The sequence below is a fragment of the Micromys minutus genome, assembly GCF_963924665.1.
Source record: "Micromys minutus genome assembly, chromosome: 31".
Classification (NCBI taxonomy): domain Eukaryota; kingdom Metazoa; phylum Chordata; class Mammalia; order Rodentia; family Muridae; genus Micromys; species Micromys minutus.
In genome coordinates, this window is record NC_137966.1 from 15,448,392 (window position 1) to 15,475,429 (window position 27,038).

General features: G+C 39.2%; 1 protein-coding gene across 1 annotated transcript; it reads right to left on the reverse strand.

The window, feature by feature from the left end:
* Positions 1–3,588: 3,588 nt before the first annotated feature.
* On the reverse strand, positions 3,589–26,760 carry MEIOB (meiosis specific with OB-fold; the record flags this gene model as incomplete). Its single annotated transcript, XM_080942323.1, has 13 exons — positions 3,589–3,699; positions 6,329–6,415; positions 7,663–7,846; positions 8,703–8,856; positions 10,207–10,305; positions 12,962–13,057; positions 13,143–13,195; positions 14,090–14,190; positions 16,796–16,991; positions 20,255–20,327; positions 21,704–21,835; positions 23,654–23,711; positions 26,692–26,760. 13 exons carry the CDS (start codon positions 26,758–26,760, stop codon positions 3,589–3,591), a joined length of 1,413 nt encoding a protein of 470 aa, XP_080798449.1.
* Positions 26,761–27,038: the final 278 nt, after the last annotated feature.

The following is a 27,038-nucleotide window of genomic DNA, read 5'->3' on the forward strand; positions in this document are numbered from 1 at the left end:
GGCATGGTGGTGCATACTTATAGCCCTAGCGCATGGAAAATGGAGGCAGAAGGATCAGGAGTTCAAGGACAGCCTAAGGTGCATAATGAATTTGAGGCCAGCGTGATGTACAGAACAACAACAAAATGCACAAGCATACACCCCCCCCACACACACACAGTAGCAACTTACTATCTAGGAATGTATTTCAAGGCAATGAGTAAGAAGATGTATAAATGTTTCATTGTTGCTTTAAACAGCTTAAAGTAGAAAAAACTTCTTTGTTGTTTTGTTTTAAGACAATGTTTTTCTATGTAGCTTTGGCTGTCCTGGAGCTCTTTATGAAACCAGGCTGGCCTCAAACTCAGAAATACCTTCTCCCTTGCCTCCTAAGTACTGGGATTTAAGGCCTGTGCCACCACACCCCACTAAGAAACACTATACAAATAATTCACACAATAATTTACTTCATACGTAATTTTGGACACAGCTAATTTACAACAAATATTTTCTTAAATCACTAAATACTCACAAATATCTCATATTTAATAGTTATTTTTTTATTCTATGAGTTCAGGTGAGTATAAACAGTCTAATACCTACGATACACCTACGATAATTCTAATGTGGATTCGAGGTATGTACCTTCAGTCTCACTGACACAGAGACAGGCAGATCTTCAAAAAAATGATATGCTTTAATGTGAATATGTAGATAGAAGACAGATGTGAGGAAGGTCATACAAAAGTGTTATTTGTCTGCACAGGCATATTCAGAACAGTACAGTTCCTGATAGCCCAAAGGATAAAACACAGATGTCATCAGCAGATGAATAAATAGATAAAATGTAGCATATCCAGCTAAAGGAACATTTCTCAGCCTACAAAAGAATGACACATATTACAACATGGGTGAACTTAAAAAATCATTGTACTAAATGAAGTCACAAGGAAAAATACTATGGGACACCCCCCCCCCCCCCGCTTAGGCAGAGCAGAGGTTGCCTGAGCTGTGGGGAGGGAAGAATGGTGAATGGTTAAATGGGTGAAGTTGCAGTATGCAATGAAGTAAATGATTCTGGGAAGGTAACAAGCACATACCGTTATACATGTAACTAATGCCAATGAATGGTATATGGAAAAACAATTAAGATTATGAATTCGGGGGGCTTGGGGGGCATATAAGACAGGGTTCTCTGTAACCTTGGCTGTCCTGGAACTTACTGTATAGAGTAGGCTGGCCTCAAACTCACAGACATCCACTTGCCTCTGCCTCCTGAGTGATGGGATTGAAGGTATGCACCTGGTGCTATTTATGTTTTATCAGAATATAAAATAAAAATACATTTGAAAACATGACTCAAGTTTTAAAATGTGAGAAATTATAACTAGTATGATCTGATGTCTATTATTTTCTATTAAAAAATATAAAAATAATGGTTGTGAAAGTAACCCAGGATTCTTCAGGATAATGCATGTACACATATATGTTTCTGCCATGTATTGTGTGTATGAAACAAATAAACTCACCAGATCATAATCTACAAAGAAAAAGTATCTAATCACCCAGCAAGAACCCAAAGTTTGACAGAAACCAATTCTGGGAATTGTTAACATAAATGTGTTAAGTTAAACTTTGAAACATACCTTTGATTTGGTGTCAATGGACCTTTCTGATTCCTATGCCACCAGCAAAAACCTGGGAAATAAGGTCACCTTGGTTATGAACCGGTTATTTGGAGCCCTCTGCTGGCCACTCTGATACTCAGCTGTGCCAGGGCACAGCACTGCCAGGTCATCCACCAGAAGGATGTCTCTATTATGTGGTAGAAAGCAGTGGTGAGACACTTGGCACAGCTGAAGACCATTGGTACAGGAGAAAACTGGCACTTACAGACCTGCCCTGCCTCAGCAGCCCTTGACATGCCGGAGTGGGATCCGCTGAGGGCATACCATTGTGGTTTGAGTCAACAATTTTTGGTTGCCTAGATCAAGAAAGCTCTGACATCACTAATGGATTAGTTCATTACTGGGCTGTTGGGAGGCATGTGAAATGAAGACATATCCAGGCACAGTGACACATCTTTCTAATCCTAGCACCTGGGAGGCAGAGATAGGAACATCATGGAATGAACCTTCAGTACATAGTAACTTCCAATACTATCCCTACAATGTCAGTACTTAGGAGGCTGAAGCAGAAGAATTATAACGTTCAAGGCTAGCCTGCCACACAGGAAAATTCTGTTGAATACAGAGAAAAAGAGAAACTAGGAGGTGAGACTGGCAGAAGGAAAGGGTCCTTGGGGCAAGATCTTGGAAACCTCTCTCTCTGCTTTCCAGTCTTTATGAGGTCAACAGCTTTGCTCTGCCATGTGCTGCCAATCCTGATATTCAGCCTCAAGTAAAAACAATGGGCAAATATGATGTCTGATATCACAAGCCAAACTAAAGCTCTCTTCCTTGAAGTGTATTCTTCTGGAATGTTATTACAGCATCAGAAGGTTAACAAGCCCACACGCACCCCCAGCTAGCAGCAAATGCTAATCCTGCCCTGACACCCTCAGTTCTCTTCGCCCAGCCAGGTAGCTCCAACTTGTCATCTCTCCTTCCTTGTCACCCTCAGGACCCATCTCACGTACGTGATCCACCCTCCCTCCTCAAGGGGAATGGGAGGAAGCCCTTATCACTTCCATCTTGCTTGTCTAGATCAAGCCCTCACTATCTCATTTACTCAGTTTGGACATACCAGGATCACCTGGCAAATCTCCATGACTGCACATAGGAAAAACCATAGCAAACATTGGATAATACACATGTCCCTTCCAACAGCAGCTTCACGAAGAGAGTTCAGTATACTTACTTTGCTGTCTTGTGTCTTGCCCTCTGCAGGACAATGGATCAGATTTGAGGTTGGCAAGTGGTGCTGAGCTAGGGTGGGTCTTGTAGAGGGGCTGGTGCCTGAAACAAGTATCTCAGATCCGTGTGGAGTGGAGCACTGTGCCCGCCCTGTGCTGCTGCAGAGAGGAGTGGGATGAACAGCAGCCGCCACCCCAATGTCTTGAGAAAATTCCCTCTTCAAAGTTCCTGAGGCTCAGGCATCACTCCCGTGGCTCTTGAAGTTGGTCCCCTCCCTGTTGATTCATAAGTGCCAAGCTTGCCTTAGCAAGCCTTTACATGCACCAGGTAGCTCCAGAGTGTCATCACCAAACCCAGACGAGCTCCTGCACAGGCTTGCCTTCTTTCCAATATCTAGAACCTTTCACTGTGACCTGCCAATTGATATGTGCCACCACACTAACTACAGAGAAGACATTTTGGGGGATTCTAGCCTTCTTTCAGACAAAGGAAGCATTCATATCTGTGAGGAAAATTGAGCATGTTTATTTCCGTACATAAGCAAACATTTTCCAGTGTTAGAGAAGACAGGGTAGAGCTAGTAGAAATGGCACACCAGGAAGCTGAGTTAACTCCTGGAGGAAACAGGGACAATCTAAGAAGTAGTTTTACCATATTTAAGCAAAGTGCAATTCTACACATAATTCTCAAGCTAACATTCCATCTTAAGAGTTAAATGTCTATATTTCCCCAGAATTTGGAACAAAATCTGGTTTTAAGTGTGTCCTTGTTCAGCCAGGTTCCTGCTTGCCTCAGTAGGGTCTGCAAGCTTACAGGAGAGTATGGTAACTTTCAGTCCACCCCTTGCTCTATGCGATACAATCAACTGAGGGAGAAAAAGAGACAGAGGGTTAGAGTTAAACATTTCCTCATATCCCAAGCTGAAAACCAATGACCACAAAGGAAGAACTGCAAGGGTTGTTGTTGTTTGGGTTTTGTGCTTTTCTGAAGCAGGGTCCTGCTGTGTGGCTCTGGCTGACTGCAAGCTCAGGGCCCTCCTACTGCAGTGCCCGGAATAACAAGTGCACACAGCTGAGCCCAGCTTGGAATCGCTCTAAGAGGCAACAGTTTTACTTGTGATATGAGAATTATAGAAAGTGTTTTGTCTTTATAGGCAGTTTTATTTTGGATTTTTTAAAAGTAGAGTGTCTCACATAGCCCAGGATGCTATCAAACACTTAAGAATGAACACGAACTTTTCCACCGCCCAGGCACTAAGATTATCTAGCTGCTAGTTTTTGGCCAAGTTTCTCAAATAATATAAATTCTTATGTTTAGTTTTTGCTTGTCTGAGACACATTCTTGCGATTTTCTATTACACATGATGGTTTCCAACTCCTGACCACAAGTAATTCGCCTGTCTTACCTGTAGACACAGGTTTAAGTCGCCGGGTTAGACGAGGCTCACAGGCTCTGGTTCTATTATATATTTTGTATAGTATAATCATGATATATATGTCCAAGATCTTTCATGAGTAAACTTATATGTCTAGGTTTGTGGCTCACTGGTAGAGTCTTGACTAAGGAATTCCATCACTAGTTCACACACACACACACACACACACACACACACACACAAGTTTATGTTTGTAATCCCAGTACTTAGGAGACTGAGGCAGGAGGATAGTCATGAATTTGAAACCAGTCAATAATGATGTCCAAGCCCAGAGGGAAGTCCTATTTCAAAAGAAACAAAACAAAAAAATAGATTTTTTTACACATGTGTGGGTGTTTTGCCTGCATGCATGTCTGTATATCACTTGTATGTCTGGTGCCCACAGGAGCCAGAAGGGACATTGGATCCCCTGCAACTGGAATTAAAAGACTGCTGTTAGCCTCATATGGGTGCTGGAAATGAACTCAGGTCCTCTGAAAAAGTAGCCAGTGCTCTTAACAGCTTAACCATATCCTCAGCCCTCAGCCCCATCCCAAATACAATCTTTTAAATGTATGCTTTGGAAAGTCCAATATGCTTGTACTTGAGGACAATTTGTTGTGCATGAGTTAAGTCTGGAAAACTTTATACATGTTTCCATGAATGTAAAGTGATCAAATAGGACTAGAGAGATGTCTCTGTAATTAAGAGATTTTTGCTGCTCTTATAGAAAACCCTAGTTCACTAGCCAGCACCTCTGTGGTAGCTCACAACCATCTGTAATTCCAGACCCATGAGATCAGATGCCCTTTTCTGGTCTCTGGAAGCACTACACACAGGTAGACATATGAGCAGGTAGAACACTCATACACAAAAGTGTAAGTTGTTTGAAACATCAAGCTCAGTAGCAAGGTCATGTGTGTTCTTATGATGATGGAAAAGAAAATTCTGTGGGCCCACATAAATGTGAGAGAAGCAGCATATGACGAACTTTTCTCAAGGGTTTGGCACCCATGGTTACTACAACCTCAAGTCCAGGTTCTAGAAATATTGATGAGGCCATTACTGACTCCATGTCTGCACTCTATTCAGATTAATCTTGAGATGCCTAGAAAAGAACTATTTGGAACTATGACAGCCTCTATGAGGCTGTGGTGGAGTAGAAACCGCATTCACAAGGACCACAGAAGGAGTCATCACAGTTATATCAAAGGACAGACATTTCTTCTCCCATTCTCTGCCATTTGTACAGTATGAGAGGATGTTATTGCTCTGACTGCTAATGACACGTGGGCTCATGAGTATGTCTGTTTGTTCAATATGAAATTCTAGTAGAATAAATATCAGCAGATAGAGACTGGAGCTCGGTAATCTCAAAGATTACAAGAGAAAGCACTACAGGACATGGCAGGAAGAAAGGAACCCTGGTGGTTGCCCACTCATCAGTGACCTGGGCAAGGGACCAAGAGTTTGTCAGACTCCCCTGCCCTCCATAGCTTCAATACAAAGATGCTCTGACCTCTAACACTAGAGAATGTCTCAGGAGTTGGAGTTGGCCCTTCACAGTTTAGGATCACATAACTATCCAGGCTGAGTGAAGTGAACTCATATCCAGAGGTTGCACGGGCTAAGGACATGTGAAACCAGTTCATACCACATCTATGTCAGCCTAGACACAAGACACTGAACTCTATTTTACAACCTCTTGATCATCAAAGCACAGTGCCAAACAGGCAGGCAGAACTGGGGACAGTCCAATTTTTACTGTGATGTCTGTTGCCTTGTCTCAAAGTTGTCTTAAAGGGGATTTTCTTGACATCATTAAGCATCATTGGTAACTGACTCCCTTTATTCTATGGTTATTTCCAGTGTTTCTTTGACAAACACAACTTTCTGTACATGCGGAATTGAGTATTGTTAATGACAACCCGTTCCTAAGCTGGGTACTGCTTGGTGGTAAATCATCTGCTTAGCATACAAAAGACCCTTGGTTCTATCCTCAGCTCTGAAAAAAAATCTTCTATAAAGATTTTTTTATTGCTTGAATTAATAAAATAACACTACTCTAAATTATACTCACTTTTAAATAAATTTTGCTTCTTTCCAAAAGAAGTTGCCACTTCAGCTTTGTTTTCTGTTCACTTGTCATTGCAAGAAACTCATTTATCTGGTTAAAAACAAAAGATCAAGTAAGTGTTTGTGAAATAGAGGTAACTCATTTGACAACACTGTGAAGCAATCATGCTTATTAGAGATAGAAGTTTATTCACGGCTCAATTCCTTTGACAGGGAAGATGAACCATGAAAAACTATCACCAGAAGCATTAAAGTTAATCAAGGATTTAGCAGGAAAAATTACAATCAACTGACTCAGAACTCTAAGCCAACATTTAATAGTAACTTTCATGAGCTTTGTTTTTCTTTTTCTTTTTCTGAGATGGGATTCATGTAAACAGGCTGTCCTACAGATTCATTGTGTACCCAAGGATGCCCTTGATCCCCTTGCCTACACTTTGCAAGTGCTGGGATTATAGATGTGTGCCACTATGCTCAGCTGTAACCTAGTTTTAACAAGTATGTGCCAGTCTCCATGTATCTGCTGCTGTTATGTAGCTGAAGAATGGACAAAATGTGAACCAGCTATACCGCTGGGTAGGAGAGATATGGCCAATACAGACTTCTAGAACCACCAGTGCATGCCTGATCAATATCTCCACGATGTTTTATCCATTATACTTGACCATACAAAATGTCATATTTAAGCTGGGTAGGGTTGGCACATACATTTAATCCCAGTATTCAGAAGGCAAAGGCTGGCAGATCTCTGAGTTCGATGTCAGACTGGTCTATAGAGGGAGTGCAGGACAGCCAGAGCTACACAGATAAACCCTATCTTGAAAATCGAAGAGCAGTCTGAACTATAAAACAGGACATTGTCCTAAAATGTCATGTTTAGTCCTCTGTTTTGCTAAAGGCCTGTCATTACTCATAATAGTCAAAATTAACTGAAATTTTAATAGATCATATGTTCATTAAAATTAGATTATGTTTAGTGTTAGAGAGATGAGTCAGTGATTGAAAGCACTTGCTACTCTTGCAGAGAGCATTAAGATCAGTTCCCAGCACCGCAGCTCACAACCATCTTTAATTCCAATCCCAGAATCTCAGATGCCTTCTCCTGGTTTCTGTAGGCACCAGGCAGGTGTGTGACACAGGCAATATCCACACATAAAATACAACATTTAAAAAGAAAAAATGAAATATGTGTGTTTAAACCAAGATGGCTTTTCCTAAGATCTCTTTAGTAATTCATTAGTTTCTACCAAATACTTTAAAAATAATCTATAGCTTTAAGGAAGAATATTCAAGAATATCAGAAATAGTTCTAGCTATTTTTTCCTTTCTGCTATTTACCGTGCAGCCCAAAGTTTCCTCAGCAATACTTCCTGAGAGACTGCAAGAATGAAGTGTTCCAGTGTGGTCAGTAAGGTCAACTAGCACATCAAAACTGAGAAAAAATGATTTCAATATGGAAGAATTTCTGTTGCACATTGTACAAGTATTGGAGGTTTCATTTACAATATAACCACAGCTGGAACTGAAAAGAAACAAATGTTATTCACAAGATAATGATCCTCAGCAACAAACTTGATCTCTAACAGAATTCTCTCATAACATTCTAATAACATTATAAGATGTTCTAAAATACCACAGGTTATGTATCTTTACCATGAAACTAGATGTGCAAACCCACTCTGTGACAAAAATCTAGAACATGTATACACAAGTGACTATGCAAATCTGGGGGAAGGAACATGGATGGAATGATCAGACTGATGACCTGCTGTGAATGAAGTAAGGCATTATCCACTGCAAAAGGTGACTTCTAGGGTGCACTGGACAAAGGAGAAGAAAGATTTCTCTTCCCTTGTTCGAGTTGATTGAGAATTGTTTGGGATTTTATGTTTGTTTTTACACAAAGATTCTTTGTGTGGCCCTGGTTGTCCTAAAACTTGCTCTGTAGACCAGACTGGCCTCAAACTCTGAGTTTGAGCCTCCTGAGTGCTGAGATTAAAGGCCAGTGCCAACACCACCAAGAACTGTCTTTTGTTTTTAAGGGTCTCAGAAAACTTGAAACTCTTAATCTTCCTGCCTCCACTTTCCAAGGGCTAGGATTATAGAAAGACACCATTACACTAGGTCAATCTCTACATTCTTAACTTTGTATGACTCTCAGGTCAACCCCAATTTTTAAAATTCAGTTATAAAAATCTGTAGAGACTTTCACAAGAACATAAATATTCTGTCACAGAAACATTTAATTATGACTTATTTATATAAAATTTTCTATTGTACAATCACTGTTAGGACAAAGAATAGCTTTAACTACTACAGAGTTTGACTTTATTAACCAATTACTTTTGATGAATTTGTTAAAAGTAATGTCTACGTACCATCTATTTCTAACTACCTTGGTAGTTTCGTCATCAATGTTCAGTGTAGAAATGAAAGCATAAAGGATGCCATAGAAAGGATCAGCTTTTCCTTCATTTTGCAAAGCTTTTACTTTTAACTGTTTCACTGTGTAGACATTAACTATCGTGTTTACTAAAAATAAAAACAAGTATTATAGTTTCATATATGTTCTAAGATAGAAGGAAGGCTTACATCCCAATAGAAAAGCAGGTGATGGTAGCAGATGCAGTGCCACACCCAAACACTAGGCAGGGATCAGGGAACCCTTTGGGGGAGGGGAGGAAGGACTACTGGAGTCAGAGAGAGGTTGAGGACACAGGAGAACATGGCCCACTGAATCAACTAAGCAGAGAGCCCCTAGAGACTGAGGCAGCAGCAATCACAGAGCCTGACTGCCTACATGAGTCTGTGCTAGGTCCTCGGCATCTATGTTGGGGTTATTTAGCTTGGACTTTTGTGGGACTCCTTACAGTGGGAATGGGGTATCTGACTCTTTGCTTGGTCTTGGGATTCCTTTCCTCCTACTGGGATACTTCACCCAGCCTTGATATGAGGATTAGTGCCTAGTCTTATTGCATCTAGTTATGGGTTTAGTTGATACTACTGGGAGCCCTGCCCTTTTCTGAAGGGAAATGGAGAAGTGGATCTGAGGAACAGGGGAAGCTGGGGGAGAGGTATTGGGAGGAAAGGAGGGAAGGGAGGCTGTGGTCAGGATGTATTGTATGAGAGAAGAATAAATAAAAAGATTTTTTAAAAAAAGATTTAAAGGTAGGAAGACTAGGGCATTGGAGACTCATCCAGAACATCTGAAATACATATATGGATTGCACTCAGGGCCTCATGTATATAACACTTTCTGTCAAATTCTGTGAGCATCGCACTTGCCTGAGGACAGAGTTGTTACCTCTCTCAGACTGGTTAATATTTATATAAGCTCCTTCATTAAGAAAAATAGGGGCTGGAGAGATGGCTCAGTGGTTAAGAGACCTAGGTTCAGTTCTCAGTCCCCACATGGGGACTTAAAAACCAAGTCCAGTTCTAGAGAATTCAATACCTTCTTCTGACTTCCACAGCTACACAAGGTACAAAGATATACATGTAGACAAAACTTCCCATATATATCAAATAAAAGTTAAAGCCAGGTGTAGTGCCTCACAGTTTTAATCCTATCACTGGGGAGGCAGAGGCAGGCAGATCTATGAGTTCAAAGACAGCCTAATCTAAAGAGGAGTTACAGGCCAGCCAGAGCTACATAGTAAAACTTTGTCTCAAAAAAAAAAAAAAAAGCCCACAAAAACAAAAACAGCAACAACAACAACAACAACAAAAACCCCACTAAAACATGCAACAAAAGAAACAAAAAGAGGAGCTAAGGATATAACTCAAAGAAACAACTTCTGCTTAGAAAGCATGAGATCCTGGCTTTGACGCCCCAACCATGAAAAATAATCTCTCTCCAACCTCCCTCTCCACATCACTTACAGTTTATGGATTCTTTCAAACAACTGTCAATTTCATCAGCTACATTTGTCTCTTTATTTTCTCTTATATAATTAAGTAGGATGTTGGCTTCCGGTGTATCTTAAATTGAAAATGCATAATAAGGAAAAAGCCAAGAAATTATCTTTTAAATTACTTCAAAACATCTAAAATTATCTTAATGATAAAACAAACACCACATAAAAAGACAACTCAACGGAATCATCATTAAGCCATTAACATGTGAGGTAAGGAGAATCAACATGGAGAGGTGTTATCAGCTGTTACCAAATGTTACTAGTGAGAGGTGGCTTTAGAAAACTGTGTGGTTTAAGACTCTTAGACTGAAAAACATGAATGTGTAAAGTTATCTGGAAGAATATATGTGGGAAAATATTTATTTCTAGGTGATTACAATTATAACTTGTTTTTATGTTTTTTTTCCATTTTTCATTATTTTATTTATTTTCTTAATTTAAAAGAATAATTTTAGGAGCCCAACAGATGGCTTGGTGGTTAAGAGTGCTGGCTACATTGTAAAGACCCAGGTTTGTTTCCTGGAACCCAAGTGGTGGCTCACACCAACTATAACTCCAGTCCCAGGTGATCTTCTCATTTCTGAAGACAACAAATACACATAAGGCCAACATGGTCTACAGAGTTAGTTCTAGGACATCCAGGCTACAGAGAGAAACCCTACCTTGAAAAAATAAAATAAATACATTATAAACTCAAAATCCTCCTCCATCAGACTCTCAAGTATTGGGATTTTAGACGTGGATAACCATGGCTAGTTAATTTTTGTTGTTGGTGGTGGTGGTGATTTTGTTGTTGTTGTTGTTGTTGTTTTGTTATGTTCTATTTTTTGCTTTTTTTTTTGGTATTTTTCAAGACAGAGTTTCACTATGTAGCTCTCTGGCTATCCTGGAATTCACTATGTAGAGTAGGTTGGCCTCACAGAGATCTTTCTGCCTCCCAAGTACTGGAATTAAAGGTGTGAACTACCAGGCCCAGCTCCATGGGTAGCTTTATAAATGTCTTTAAACATTATTTTAAAGCTTTATTCTTCAAATTAGAATATAAATTTTCTCAGGAGTAGGTGGCAAGAATGTCACTTTGAAGGGTCTTCGCAGGAGTCTAGAGCGCTTCAATCCTAAGACAGCCTCCAACACAACTGTCTTTAGCTATAAAATCCTACTTGAACACCCCACTACTTGTGTCTAGACTCCTCTACCTTCCTTGGGCAGGTAGAGGAGGTTTTCTCCTCCTGCTTCCATTTCATGCATCCTATCAATGTGCTTTCTGCCATTGAGGATGGCTTCCTCAAGAACAAAGGCTGTTTTCTTATCCTGTATTCTAATATTCAACATCATGGCTGCCCTTCTATCCATTGACCTTCCACTGTCTCCTGTCCTATTCTAGAAAAGGCTGAAGTTATCTACATTGTTGGTGCATAAAACCACTGTATGAGGATTTGAAAATTAATGGGCAAATGAATGAATGCTTTTTGTGTCCTAATATAGCTGCTAGACAATGAAGGGAGCAATTGCAAAAGGGCTGCAGCAATCAAATCAATCAACACCTTAAAGTTCATGGCTCAGACTGTCAGCAAAAAGGACAGAATTCCCTCCCACACTAATGAATACTGTCAAGACAGGAAAAGCATCAAGAAAAAGGTAACACGCTATTTGTGATAACTATCTATGCCATTGAAGTTCATTTATACAAGGTGGGTAGGTATTGCCCAGGAAATTAAAGTCTACCTGATTTAAAACAAACAACCAATTTTAAACAGCTTTATAAATATTCTACTAAATTTATGTCCTTGACAAAATAAATTTTAAAACTCTGTTGTGCAACATAGAATTTATAGCTAATAATACCATATAATAGAATAATATCCTAATTCAATTCTTTAAAATGATTTCTTTTTGTACATCTTTAATCCTAGCATTTGGGAGGCAGAGGCAAGTGGATCTTTGTCTCAGGTTAGTTAGTGCTACACAATAAGACTTTGTCTCTAAAAAGGTGTGTGTAGGGATGCCTAGTCTTACTGCAATTTGATATGCCATGTTTTGTTGATATCCATAGGAAGCCTGCCCTTTTCTGAGGAGGGGAAGTGGATGTGGGGGCAGAGGAGAAGTTTGGAGAAGCAAGTGGAGGAGAAATTGTGATCAGGATATAACAAAAATAAAATAACATTAACATTTAATTATATGCATGCATGTGTGTCTATGCAAGGTCTATGCATATTGGTGTAGGTGCCTTGCCTACAGAGGTCAGAAAAGGGTGTCACGTCCCCTGGGAGTTGCAGTTGGCTGTCAGCTGCCTGATGTGTGTGCTGGGAACCACACTGAGCAGCACACTCTAGCTGCTGCGCCTCCAGGCTGCACTTCTAAAGAGCAATGCAAGTGTAGCTTTTAAGTGTTTTCATCACAAGAAGGTTAATATTGTGTTATGGTTTAGATACACAATGGCCCAAAGCCTCATTTGCTGCAGGATTGGTCACAGGCTGGTGACATTATTGAGAAATAATGAGCCTGATGATGAAATCATAGCTTAATGGGCTACTAGATGAGGCCTAGTTCAAGGAAATCACTAGGGGTGAATTTTCTAACTTATCTCTTTGCTCCTCAGCCAACATTAAGTAAAAGGCCTTTAAAATTTAACCCACTGCTTGATTCTTAAAAACATTGTACAAATATTGGCATATGTTTATGATCACTTCCAAAAGAACGAGAAACAGAAAGCATTTTACCTGGATTCACTGTGATAATGGTTTTTGAGATTACGGTTGCTGCCATGCAATTCTGAAATTTGTTAAAATTTATTCTCACATCAGAGGCAAATATTACTGTTTGGGAGAAAGCCATTTTTAAAGTTAATGGATGAAGGATGAAAATGACAAATAGTTTTAACACAGTCATAAATGATAAGACCTGTTTCTCGTGCCATCCAGCTCTGTGCAAGTAGAATGGATTCATTGTCCCAACTGCATTCATTTAAAAAGAAGTGAAACAAAGTGAATACATTAGAAAAATCTGGCAATGACATATTTACATGTCTCCTCAAAGAACCCCCAAAATAGAAAAAAACAAAACCTGCAATTACCATGTAACCAAAGTGGTTAAGCCTTTACATTTTAATTTTTTAGTTTATTAATATTCTGTACACACACACACACACACACACACACACACACACACTCACTCACTCACATATAATTCACATATATGCAGTCAGGCCACAACACATGCATGGAGAACAGAGGACAGCTTTGTGAAGTCAGTTTTCTTTTTCTACCTTCTTCTACCTATGGTTCTAGGGATCACATTTGGGTTGCCAGGTTTGCATGGAAAGTGTCTTTATTAGCCAAGGCCCAAGACATAATGCTTAACACCTATGTGAGAGCTGGTTTTCAGCATGTACTAATCTCTGATATCTGTTCTATGAGTCCTTTATCTGCCCAGGACTTGATTACTTAAGCCAAAGCATAACCATTAAGTTGAATGTCTCAGATGGGTACATGGCTCAGAGGACTTGATTGGCAGATGGCACTTGCAAGCATCCAGAGCCATAATCATCAGAACTTTAGAGTATAGCTTATTCTCCAGGGTACCAGTACATTTCAAAAACTCATCCCTCATCAGTAGACCCCAGTAAAACACTATTTGTTATGAAGCAGAATAATAAAACTTGTCACAATGAAGTACTCTAAGTGATTCTGTGCCATCCAAGGTTACAGAAAAATCTTAACCTTCAAAAGAGTTCATTTTTTTCAACTATTGCCTATCTCTTATTATTATATGATAATTTTGATAAAAACAAAGTGTTCTATCTCTGCAATAAGAGCAGGACACCACGGTTAACAGATATGGAGGATTACCATGTCATTGTGAAAGAAGGCTCTGTTTCATCAAAGAGTTTAACGTCACACCTCTGGCCTTTTCTTCTGTCTGAAGTTGTAAAGTATTTTGGCTCTCCAACCTAGGAAATTGAAGGGAATAATTTTTCCTCTACAGATGTGAAGGTACTTAAGTTTAATCAAATAGTTTCTTTTTGAACATGAAATTCTAAAAATAAACAGGGAAAGAATTACTTATACATATGTGATCATCTGAATTGTTTTCTGCCTAAACTAGGTGTACTTAGCTGAACTTGTGAATTGTAAACATTTTGAAGGGGAGACAAATAAAGCTATTTGTCAGGATACCAGGACAGCCAGGTGTGGTGGTACAAAACTATCTATAGTTCCAGCACTTGGAAGGCTGAGGCAGGATTGCAGTTGAATTCAAGGCCAGCCTAATTTACAAAGCAAGGACTGGTCTATAAAATATAAAGCTGGGTGTGGTGGTGCAAACCCAGCCCTTGAGAAGCAGAAGTAGATGAAGATCTTTGAGTTTGAGGCCAGCTTGGTCTACATAGCAAATTTCAGGACACCCAGGGCTACACAGAGAGAACCTGTCTCAAAAAGCTAAATAAGTAAATAAAAATAAGTGTGGGAACAAATGTTCCAGGACAGACCCCTTGTGAGATAAATGTAAAAAGATGTGACTTCCAATGGAGTATTATGCAGCCTGGCATGGACTTGAACAAATGCACTCCAGCTTCTTAGGCCTCAGAACCCTAAACATTGATGCTTCCCTTGTCTCTTTCATGGGGTTAAGATCGTGAGTACCACATGAAGGAACACACAGGAAAAGCACTATGGCTTGATATCCAGTTCTGCAGGAAAAGTTTCAGAGAAGGAGAGGTTGACACAGAGGATCTTGTTTCTGATTTTAAAAAAAGAAGAAAAAGTAAAAGAAAAGAAAACTGAATTGGGTGTGGGCATCTCTGGGACAAGCTAGAAACCTAGCACAGTGAAAACTCCAAAGAATCTATGACCCTAGCTAAGACTCCTATCAATGGAGGATATGGAGCCTGAACCAGCCACCTCCTATTCCCAGGCAAGACTTCCAAGGGAAGGTTTGGGACACCAACCCAACCACAAAACCTTGACAATTTGTCCTGCCTACAAGATGTGTAGGGATAAATGATGGAACAGAATTCAAGAGAAGGGCCAACCAGCTTGAGACCCATGCCTCGAGAGGGAGTCCACCCCTGACATTATTAAAGATATTCTGCCATACTTGCAGACAGGACCTAACCATAACTGTCACCAGAGAGACTTCACCCAGAGACTTATGGGAGCAGATGTAGAGACCCACAGCCAAACATTAAGTAGAGCTTGGGGAATCCTATGGAAGAGAAAGGATTGAGGAGCCAGAGGGGTCAATCACGCCACAGGAAAACCTACAGAATCAACTAGCCTGGACCCATAGAGACTCACAGAGACTGTACCGCCAACTAGAGAGCATGAATGGGGTGGACGTAGGCTCTCTGCTTTTATGTAACAGTTGTGCTGCTAGGTTTTCATGTGGGATTTGTAAAGCAGGAGCAGGAACTGCCTCTGACTGCATACACTCTTTGGGTCCCTTTCCCCTAACTGGGCTCCCTTGTCTAGCCTCAATAGAAGATGCACCTGGTGAATGGTAGGGAGGAGAGAATGACAGACTGGAAGGAAAGGAGGAAGAAAAGTTCCAATTGAGATGTAAATAAATAGCTTGATTAATAAGGAGGGGGGATCAGCCATAACAAGGGAAGTATAGTTAAAATACATTCCTTGGGGTTGAGAAATCAAAAGGAGATAAAAGACATGAAAAGAAGTGATATGACACACAGAAGAGGGTGCCCTGACTTGAGGGGAGGCTGTTGCAATGTTTAACACACAAATGATTGATCACTAAAGGACTTAGGGGAAACAACTAACTAAATGTTGGCTGAAATGGCCTAGAAAGTGACTTCACCTGTATTTAAAGATTGTCATATAGAGAATCAGATCCTTCATCCTAAACATCAATTTTCTGCATGTGATATATTTTGTGAAGGTTTAGTTTTGGATGGTGGGGAGTGGAGATGCATGGAGCCACACTTCCAGCTTTTTAAGGTATACTCTTGAATAGTATACCCTTAAATTGTTTGCAGTGCCTTTGCCTGTTAAACTGCTAAACTCAGAGCCTGTCAGTTCCTGAGGCAGATGCTGATGGAACAGAGGTTGTGACACACTCCTGACTTCTATGGTGCTGTCCCCTGCTTTTCACAGCTTGCTGCAGCAGTTCCCACTGCAGTCTGGTATGTCATCTCGGCCCTCCTCCCTCTCTGAGCCCCTCTGAGAACACACACACACAAGCTATTCCTTGCCTTGTTTAAAGAAGATTATGGCTGTTCACACCAAAAGCTTATCCTTTCTATTTATGTCGTTGTTTAACCCAGCTTTTATATAGATAATGGATCACTTCTAAATACAAGGATGCCTGCTGCAATTAGCAATCAGGAATAATTTTATTTTGTTAGTGATCCACAGATAAAATGCTAATTTCCTTTTAATGAGAAATGTTATTTTCTTAATTCAACTTACTACCAAGATAAAGAGAAAAAAATGCCCCAGCTGGTGTTTACGGCATTCTAACACAAGCCTTGTGACAGAAAGTGCCATGCCAAATTGTAGGGAGCTTTGCTACGGTTTTAATTTACTGATTTCCTGACTTACCGATCTCACAGCTGCAAGCACATTAATAATCTTCCCATCAAGACTGTGTCCATTTGCAACAATGTCGGCCAATGAGTAATAATCTCGAGAGTCTTTAACAGGCAAGTGTATCAAAGAAAGTAACTTGGTATCCACTTCATAAGGGGAACAAACTTTTACCATTGAGTGATTCTCACTGAGCAATAGTTTATAGTTGCTAAATGAGGAAAACACAAAAAGTCAGCACACTATTGTTAGTACAAAATACTTTAGTTCACATTTAATTATACAGCTAGGTGTGGCAGCCCACACTTATCATCCCAGCATCTGGTAAGCATATACAGGACTGACACATATTCAAGGCCACCAATGTATAGGTAAGGAATTTCAAGGTACTCTGAGTTATATTTCTAGACCATCTTAAAAAACAAAACAAAAATCATATTCAATTACTTTTCTTGGAATTTAGATCATATTAAGAAAGTTATATTTTTATATTAAAATCAGGTAGGACATTCATTTTATGTGTATGAAGGTTCTGCCTTCACCCACATGTCTGTGCCTGTGTGCTAATGAATGTAGTATCTGTAGAGTCCAAAAAAAGCATCAGATCCCTTGGGGCTGGGGTTGCAGATGGTTGTGAGCCACCATCTGAGTGCTGAGAATTGAACCTGGGACCTTAGGAAGAGGTGAGCCATCTCTCCAGCCCCTATATTTTTACTCTTTTAAAAAAGATCTATTTACTTATTATGTACACATTGTTCTGCATATATATCTGCATGTCAGAAGAGGGCACCAGATCCCATTACAGATGGTTGTGAGCCACCATGTGGTTGCTGGGAATTGAACTCAGAACCTCTGGAAGAGCAGTCAGTGCTCCCAAGCTCTGGGCCATCTCTCCAGCCATTTTTTACTCTTAAAAATATCAAATAACACTATAAAATAATTTTCTCTATAATATATTTTTATATCAGTCTTTAAACAGTTCTTCGTTGAATTAATGTTCTTTTAATTAAGAACATGTATTGAGAATTTTTTTCTGTGAGTTCTAATCATACTAGTTTTAGGTTCTTGCCCAAGACAAGCTGTAGTTTCCTTTTCTGTTAAACAGGGTATAAAAGTATCCTAAAACTTCAGATTATCAAAGACTGAGGTCCCATTGTTTCTTTCTTAAAAAGATTTATTTATCTTATTGTGTGTGTACTTTTTTTTTTTTTGCCTGCCTATCTGTGTGTCACATGTGTGCCTTCTACCAGTAGAATTGGAAGTGCATGGCTGTGAACTCCAACGCAGGATCTGGGAACTGACCTCAGGGCTTCTGAAAGAGCAACCAGTTCCCTTAACCACTGAGCCATCTAGCTCCACATGAAGATCTTAGCCTTGGCATTATTAACACCACTCTCTAACCATTGTTATTACTTTTATGACTCTGATTACTTTACCCAAGGGCCTGAAGTCAAGACTCTGTTTTGTTTACTCCTGTATTGCTAATATGTGAAGCAGATTTAGAATTTTAGAGTGTAATAGATCCCAGTGCTATTCCCTCTTCCCTGCACCCAATCTCCTCACAAAGCCTCCTTCACAGAGCTCCAGGACAGCTCCTCTTTCTTCCTTTGCCTTAGTTTTTCACAGTATCACGCCTCCAGTCCTTGCCCTGGTCCCCTGACTCATCTCCTCTGGGACTCATCCTTCACATTACAGTCAACCTGCTCTTCCTAAGCTACAGAGTATGATAGTTTTTTTTCAGCTAAAAGACTTCCTGTTCCTACTCCTCTCTGAGAAGTAAACATCCTGAAGAAGTGCCTCTGCTTCTCCCTTTCCTCGACAATCTGTATTCCAGCTGTGCCAGGTTATTAGGCTATGAAATTGCTATTTTAGGTGAAAATTTGTTAAATATCAAAAGTTTCCTGTTGCTCAACCTAAAAGTTAATTATTCAAGATATTCTGGAAAATGCCAAGAGGTTTCACATTTGTTGGGTCTGCCAAACATGTCCCTCCCACCTCCCATACATATTTACTAAAAATCAATTATGTGCCTGTCTCTAATCTAGGCATGGGGAGAACATTATATAAAATACACTTAATCTCATAAGCTCATATGTGTGAGAAGGAGTCATAAAAACAATGAAATCATCTCAGAATGTCATCTGGATTACAATACTAAGGGGTAGGAAAAAAGTCCTGCTGAGTGGCCGGAAGGGTCAATTCAACCTGAAGGATCAAAGATTCAAGTATAGGAGAATGTTCTATGCAGAGGGGCTAGAAAGCAGAACGGGTCTTAGTGCAGAGTGAGTCTAGGTGTTTATGAAAAGGAAAATTTTCAGTGTCTGCAGAGAGGCAAGTATAAATGGAGCTTAGAAGAGCCTATCATACTCAGAGCCATTTATAGACCAGCATGGAGTTAGCTGACACAGAATTGCTCCTGGCCAGAATTACCGTGGAAGTGAGGCTTCCTCTCCCATTCCCTACCCCAGCTTTATTTGGGAGTATTGATGAGAGATGGACTATTGGCAATGGATAAAAATCAGGGTTCAAAAGCTCTAGCCCTCCCCATAAGGTCATGCTCCAAGGGGAGCACACTCTAGAGGTTCCTCCTGAGCTCCAGCAGCAGCTTATTCCTAACCTCATCCTTGCAGGGTTTTCCCAAGAGCCCTACACTTGTAAAGAATTTTCCCCTCAAGTTTTCCTCCAGTGAACCTGGCCTAAGACAAAGGGCGTGTGAGTGGATTAAGAGCTGGGTACAATATTATATGTATTCCCAGTGTTCGTCTTCATTTGGATATTTTAAAGAGATTTATTTTTGTGTTTTCATCTATGGAAGTATATGCCATTTGTATTTGTAGCGTCCACAGAGGCTGGAAGAGGGCATCAGCTTCCTTGGAGCTAGCTGCCTAATATGAATGCTGGATAGAACTGTATTCAGGTCTTCTGCAAGGGCAGCAAATGCTCTTAATTGCTGAGCCATCTCTCCAGCCCCTTTAATTGCTTAGTTTTATTTTAACTAGAGTTTTGGTTTTACAAATCTAAGCTTCAGACTCCATATCTGAGGATTCTGCATCCACAAACCCAATCACATATCAAATATTTGTAAAAAATACACTATAACCAATACAAATAAATGCAGTATAACTACTCACATTGTACTTCTATGATATTATTGTTACAAAAACAATGATTTCAGATATAAAGGAGGTTGTGATTAAGCTGTGAGCAAGAGATTTGAGCACACATGATTTTGGTAGCCTCGGGAGACTTTTTGATTTTATCCTACACAGATACTGAGAAAAAAACAACTTTTTGTGATTATAAAAATTACAAATTATGTCATGTATCTTAAAGAGAAATATACTGAAAAAGAATTCAAGTCTTTTCAAATTGAAATAGAGCAACTTCTTTAAGTTTTCTGCTAATCTGATACAAAATTATTACTATCATCATTCTAGCATAAAAATTGTGTTCTCTGGGTGGACAGATATTTACCTAGGAGTTGCAGGGCTAAACTTTTCTTCTTTTTCTGTCTCCTTTCTTTGGATCAGGGGATTTTCAATTATCACTAAAACAAAGGTCAAAGTATGAAACATTGCAAAATCAGCAGAAGATGAATCGGAGTTAAGTGTGTTAGTTCCATCCTCCACAGTCTTTTCAGGTCACTGTGAGAAGAGGGATCCTGGAATGTAGTCATCAACTGACCCCACACAGCATTTCCAGAGCATTGCATTTAAATCCCAACATATGACCTATACTAATATTACTTTATTGATTTTCTTTCATCCAACATTTGATTTGGTTACAACATGACCTTCAATAAAACAAATGTTTACCTGACCTTTACTCCACATCTAACTTCACAAACAATCCTTTATTTATCCTCACAGCCATCAACCTATAACATTATAATACTTAAATTTCTCTGTACACACTGGATGTGCTGGCATTCATTCAACGAATATTTATAACTGTACTAGGCCAATGAAGTTTTTAAAGTTTTCTGTCTTCATAGTTCATGTTTGACAACATTATTCAGTTCCTATCCCTGGAACACACATGGCACAACTCTCAAGTACATGCTGTTGAATACTGATATCTGACACGAGCAATGTGTGCTTGGTACTGCAGCACTGGAGAAAATGGTTTAACTACCTGTTTCCATCTTCCCTCCTTTTTTCTGTCATAAAGGAGAACTGGCCCACATGTTTTTTTCTAAGCTGGAGTTGCCATCCATTAAGTGGTAACATTGTATACTATACCAGTGCCCTTAACATTCACAAAAACTAATGGCTCTTACTTATTTCATGGGTGAGAACCAACAAGTGTCCTTCCAGTCACCATGTAAACAACTACTAACCCAGTATATGTCTATAGAAAGAGGCAGTGTTATAATGATAATGCTGGGACTTAGGCAAGTTGGAGTATGAGGTAAACAACAGATGGCAAATGTCTCACAGGAGTCACTTTTGTTCAGGGAGCATGTGGAAGCCACACACCTTGCATCATTCTTCCAACACTGGCTTTTCCTGATAAGCACCAGAATAACTGTATCTTGTTATGACTCTACTCAGCCACAAACTTACCACAAGAATAATATTGTAAAAGAAACATTTTCTAAGTGCCTCTGGGCACAGTAGGAAGGCCTATGATCTCAGCACTCCTGAGGCTGAGGCAAGAGAACTATCACTTGTTTCGAGGAAGTTACCTAGGAAGTCTCATTCTGTCTCTGTCTCTATCACTGTCTCTCCTCTCCCCACTCCCACTATTTTGGGTTTTTGGTTTTGTTTGTCTGTTTGCTTAAGACAGGGTCTCATGTAACAATGGCTGGCTTAAAACTCGATATGTGGACCAGGCTGGCCTCCAGCTCATAGAGACCCACCTACCTCTGTCTCCCAAGCACTTGGATTTAAGAAATCAAACAAAAAAGTCAGGCCTACTTACCACACTCACCAACCTTAAAGTTCTCAGACATTGAGCGGATATAGTCTTCGCTGCCCCAGGAGGATACGTTCACAAAGTGATTTGGTGAGTCACGGATGGTGAAACTAAAAGTGTATCTTTCTGATCCAATATCTGAGGAAAACAAACACTTTTAAATTCCAGATAAATATGATGTTGAATAATTATTATCATTGTAATTATTATCAGTTATTACTATTATTATGAAAAAATAATACATGATAGAAAATTTTCTGTGTATACTTCCTGCTTTATTTAGTTTTGGTTTTGCTTTTTTATCTTTGCTTTGATTTTGAAACAGCATAGAGCAGGTTAGTCTTGGGCTTTTGATGATCTACTTGGTTATTAGCAACTAAATCACTCCCTAATGTCCATCCTCCACTGCACTGTGCTTCCATTCATTTCCAAGTGCAGAGCAACAGCCAGCATCGCTAGATCTCACTATGGCCCTCTGCTCCCCAGAACTGTGTACTCAAAAGAAAGTGGCATTCAGCTCTGGAATGTCCAGCTGTTAGCTTAGATTTCCTGTTTTTAAATGTTATACTTACAAAAATCTAATTGGATATTAATTATTTCGTAGGTGAGGCCCAACAAGATTAAGTAATGCTTTCACCAAAGTCATAATTCATATCTAAATAGTTGTTTCTCAGAAACTTGTATGCAACTAAAAGACCACTAGAGGTCAGCAAGTACATTTTTTTTCCAGAATGGAATTTTTTTCTGTTGCTTTTGTTAACTTAAAAAGTAATACAAGCAGTACTGCCGAGATGGCGCAACAGTTAAGAGCTCAGGCCTCAATACCCACATCAAGCAGTGCACAGACACCTGTAATTCGGTCTCCAGAGGATCTAACACGCTTGTTCAATTCCCAGTACCCACACGACTCACAACCCTTTGTAAGTAACTCCCGTCCCAAAGAATCTGACACCATCTTCTGGTCTCTGAAGGCACCAGGCACATATAGACAAAAACTCATATACATAAAATTTTAAAATTTTAAAGAAATAAAACCTAAATCTGCTGCTGCCTTCCAAGTGCTGGGATTACCTGGGCCACCAAGACCAATTAATTTTGTTGTTCCTGTTGTTGTTACTCCATGTGGCCATTGCCCTCAGTCCTGTCCCTTCTGCTGTCCTCTACCCAATGTGAAGCTGACCCACAGGTCCATTGCACCCGGTCTCATTAGAAACATCTGAATTGGCTGAGCATAGTGGCACGCACCTTTAATCTAGTACTTGGAAGGGAGAGGAAGGTAGAGCTTTGTGAACTTGAGGCTAGCTTGGACACCCAGAGCTACATAGAAAGACCATTTCAGAAAGGGGGCGGGGAGGGAATGAAGGGGGGAGAGAAAGAGAGAGAATTATCTAACTCTTGTATCAGCTGAATTCCCTCTTCATAGGTGCACGAAAGAAAGATCTTAGAAGCCAGGCAGTGCTGGCACACACCTTTAATCCCAGCACTCAAGAGGCAGAGGCAGCAGGATCTTTGAATTTGAGGCCAGCCTGGTCTACAAAACAAGTTCCAGGACAGCCAGAGCCACACAGAGAAACCCTGTCTCAAACAACAAGGGGGTGGTATTGATTTCAGATCACTTAGTGACTAAGGTCAGTAAATTTAGTTCCAAGTTCATACTTTCATACTCTTTAGACACTATTATATCTGATGATATGAAACTATAAAATTAATGAATTGGTAAATTTAATTAACTATTTGTTAAAGCCTTTAAAATATAGTTAGAAAATATTATATTAAATCATTGAAAATATTATGTCTTCATACATACACTCTAGAATTATGACCATACATATAGATGGCCTGGCCATTGTTCTTAAGGTATTAAACACACTAGAAATTTTACTCAGTTAAATGTATTTTTTGCAATAATAAGCCACACTTGATGAAAAATTAAGAAAGAGTTAAATAGAACTCAGCTTTTTCTGTCTGGAAAGCCTTTGACATCTGTTTTCCCAATAACTATTCCAATTATTTTCTGAAAAACAAAAGAGTAATAGAAGACCAATATTAAACACAGATGTAGATGGTAAATTTAATTTCATGGACTTGTTATATTTTACTAGCTTTAACAAACATTTTTGACTAGGAAGTATATAAATGTATTTATTCAAGACAAACAGCTAAGAATCTTCATAAATATTCAGTTCTCCAAGGAATAGTACAAAGTAATGAGACAGTTAACTACTATTACAAACATAATCATTTACTTAATATGTTTTTACTTTATTTTCAATCACTAGAAGGAGCTATCAATCCTTACAGAACTCATCCAAAACACATGTATAACAAAATTTAACTTGCCACAGTCTTCAAAGCTTTCTAACATAAAACCGCTTAGCTTTCTAACATAACATAGGCTTTCTAACATAAAACTGCTTAGCTTCTAAACCCAAATACGTTGGGCAATCACAGAGACTGCAACAAACTTAGATCTTAAAGTTCTAGACCTTAAATCTTGGAGATACTAACTTCTCAGAAGTTTTAGTGTTCTCTTTAGTGAATGCCAAAGAAAAATAAATATTAAAAATAAGCTATAAGAAATAAAAGTATTGGGGTTGGAGAGATGGCTCAGTAGTTAAGAGCACTGACTGCTCTTCCAAAGGTCCTGAGTTCAATTCCCAGCAACCACGTGGTAGCTCACAACCATCTGTAATGAGATCTGGTGCCCTCTTCTGGTGTGTCTGAGCACAGCTACAGTGTACTCATATACACAAAATAATTCTTAAAAAAAAAAAAAGAAGAAGAAGAAAAGAAAAGAAATAAAAGTATCTTAGAAAAACAACAAACAAGAAACAAAAGCATCTTCTCAAAGGAAAACAATGAAACTTTAATGAAGATTCCTAGCAACTGTTGTCAACCTTTAAATTTGTGACATTTAAAATACAGTCCGGGATGGAGAGATGCTCAGCCATGAAGAGCATATGCTGCTCTTGCAGATGACATGGGCTCAGCACCCACCTGGTAGTCAGCAGCTGTCTGTAACTCCAGTTCCAGAGGATCTGATCCTCTCTTCCTGCTTCCATAGGCACTGCACACATGTGGTGCACAGATACACATTCAGGCAAAAACACCCATACACATAAAATACAAATCTGTCACATACATTCAAACTTTAAGAAGATCACATTCCAGCTGAGCTGTTGTTCATCTTATCACACTCATACACATTTAAATTCCATATATGCACACATCTTACTAAAATTTTTTGAGAAACATACTAATGGAAAGCTTGAATAAAACCTTCTAATGGGTGCTGGAGAGTTGGCTCAGTGGGTAAGAGCACTGACTGCATTTCTAGAGGATCTGTGTTCAATTCCCATCACCTATATGGTGTTTTACAACCATTAGCAACTCCAGTTCCAGAATATCCAATGTTCTCTTCTGCAGATACCAGGCATTCATGTGTTGCACACACATACAGGCAGGCAAAACATCCATACACATAAAAATAAATAAAAAAATTTAAAAATTGTAACTGAAAACACAATTACCAAATAGCTTGTTTCAAGGAAAACTATAACAATTTTTTACATCAATAAATTTTGTATTGCAAAGTATTAATGGCATAAGTAAGTTTATTAATTTTAAGAAATATGATTTGATTTAGCAGGGTGGTAATATCACACTCCTTTAATCCCAGCACTTGGAAGGCAGAGGCCAGTGGATCTCTGAGTTGGAGGCCAGCCTGGTGTACAGAGCGAGTTCTAGCATTCACAGAGGCCCAGCACCCCACCCCACTTCAAGGCAGGAAAGTGGCCATGCACCACCCTAAATAAAACCTCACCAACACTTCTCCACTGTTGGTGGGGTTGCAAGCTAATACAACCACTCTGGAAATCTGTCTGGCGATACCTCAGAAAATTGGATATAGTACTACCTGAAGACCCAGCTATTCCACTTCTGGGCATATACCCCAGAGACACTTTAATACACAACAAAGATATATGCACCACAATGTTCATAGCGGCTCTATTTATAATAGCCAGAAGCTGGAAGGAACCCAGATGTCCTTCAGAAGACAAATGGATACAAAAATTGTGGTACATATACACAATGGAATACTACTCAGCCACCAGAAACAATGACTTAACCAAATTCTTAAGAAAATGGCTGCATCTAGAGAAGATCATCCTGAGTGAGATAACCCAGTCACAAAGGAACAGACATAATATGCAGTCACTGATAGTGGGATGCTAACCCCAGAGGCTTGCACTCCCCCAGAAACAACTCACAGACTGTATGAAGTCCAAGAAATAAAGAAAACAAAAAAATATACATATATTCACAAAACAAGAAGACTTTGACTATTTCCATGTTGCGTTTAGTTTTGCATGTACTTTACGCTTATTGCAACTAGTAGGTTTTCAATGCATACTGTCAAGCCCTTGAAAAAAATCAAGTACTGACTAAAAAATATATTCACATGGTTTTATGTAAAATTTATTTTAATGTCTGAAAAAACAGTACTGACAAAAATGTATAATTTTAAGCAAAAAATGTTTAAAATCTGTACATTTATCTTTGTTTTGCAAAATAAAGTCGTTTAAAAAAAAAAAAAAAAAAAAAAAAAAAAAAAACCTCACCAATCTCTGAGATGGTCCCAGGGTCAGTTAATAGTCTCTCCAATACAGACCACCCTGGAAAACTCTGCCTCCCCTCCCCAGAAACCCTACATAACCCTTGTGTTCTGCCCAGTTCTCTGCTGCTACTCTCCCGAGCAGAGGCAGCCACCCTTCTGGGTTTTTCCCCTCACAATAAGTATTTTGTATGAAGTTTGTTGTAAGATGTGACTTTATGATATTTTTTGGTTTCTAACTGCTAGGATACCTTTCCACCCAAGTTGTCACACTTACAATGTACCCAGGAAATCAGTAATGGTAATATAATGTAACGTTGCCACATAAAGGTTCCTGAGAAAATACTTAAATATTAGTAAAATAGTTGTGAAAACCTACCAGATTAGCCATATTTGGATGGAGATCTGAAAGTGCAGTGAAGGTCTTTAGTGCAAAGAACTTAGCCATGCTTTAAATCTGTTTCAGAAAATATAATTTGTATGTATACATTAAATATTGAAAACAAATGGTTAAAAATTAAATTTAAACTTAAAATTAACCAAGGAAGCACTAGATATTATCTCCTGAAAATTTTTGTAATAGTGAAATACAACTATTTAAGATTTAACCTGTAGAAAATGGGTCCAAGCGCTGATGAGATGGTTCATTGGAGAAAGGACTCATAAACCTTACAACCTGAGTTAGATCTCTGGAACCCATGTAAAAAAGTCACAAGTGGTGGGTCA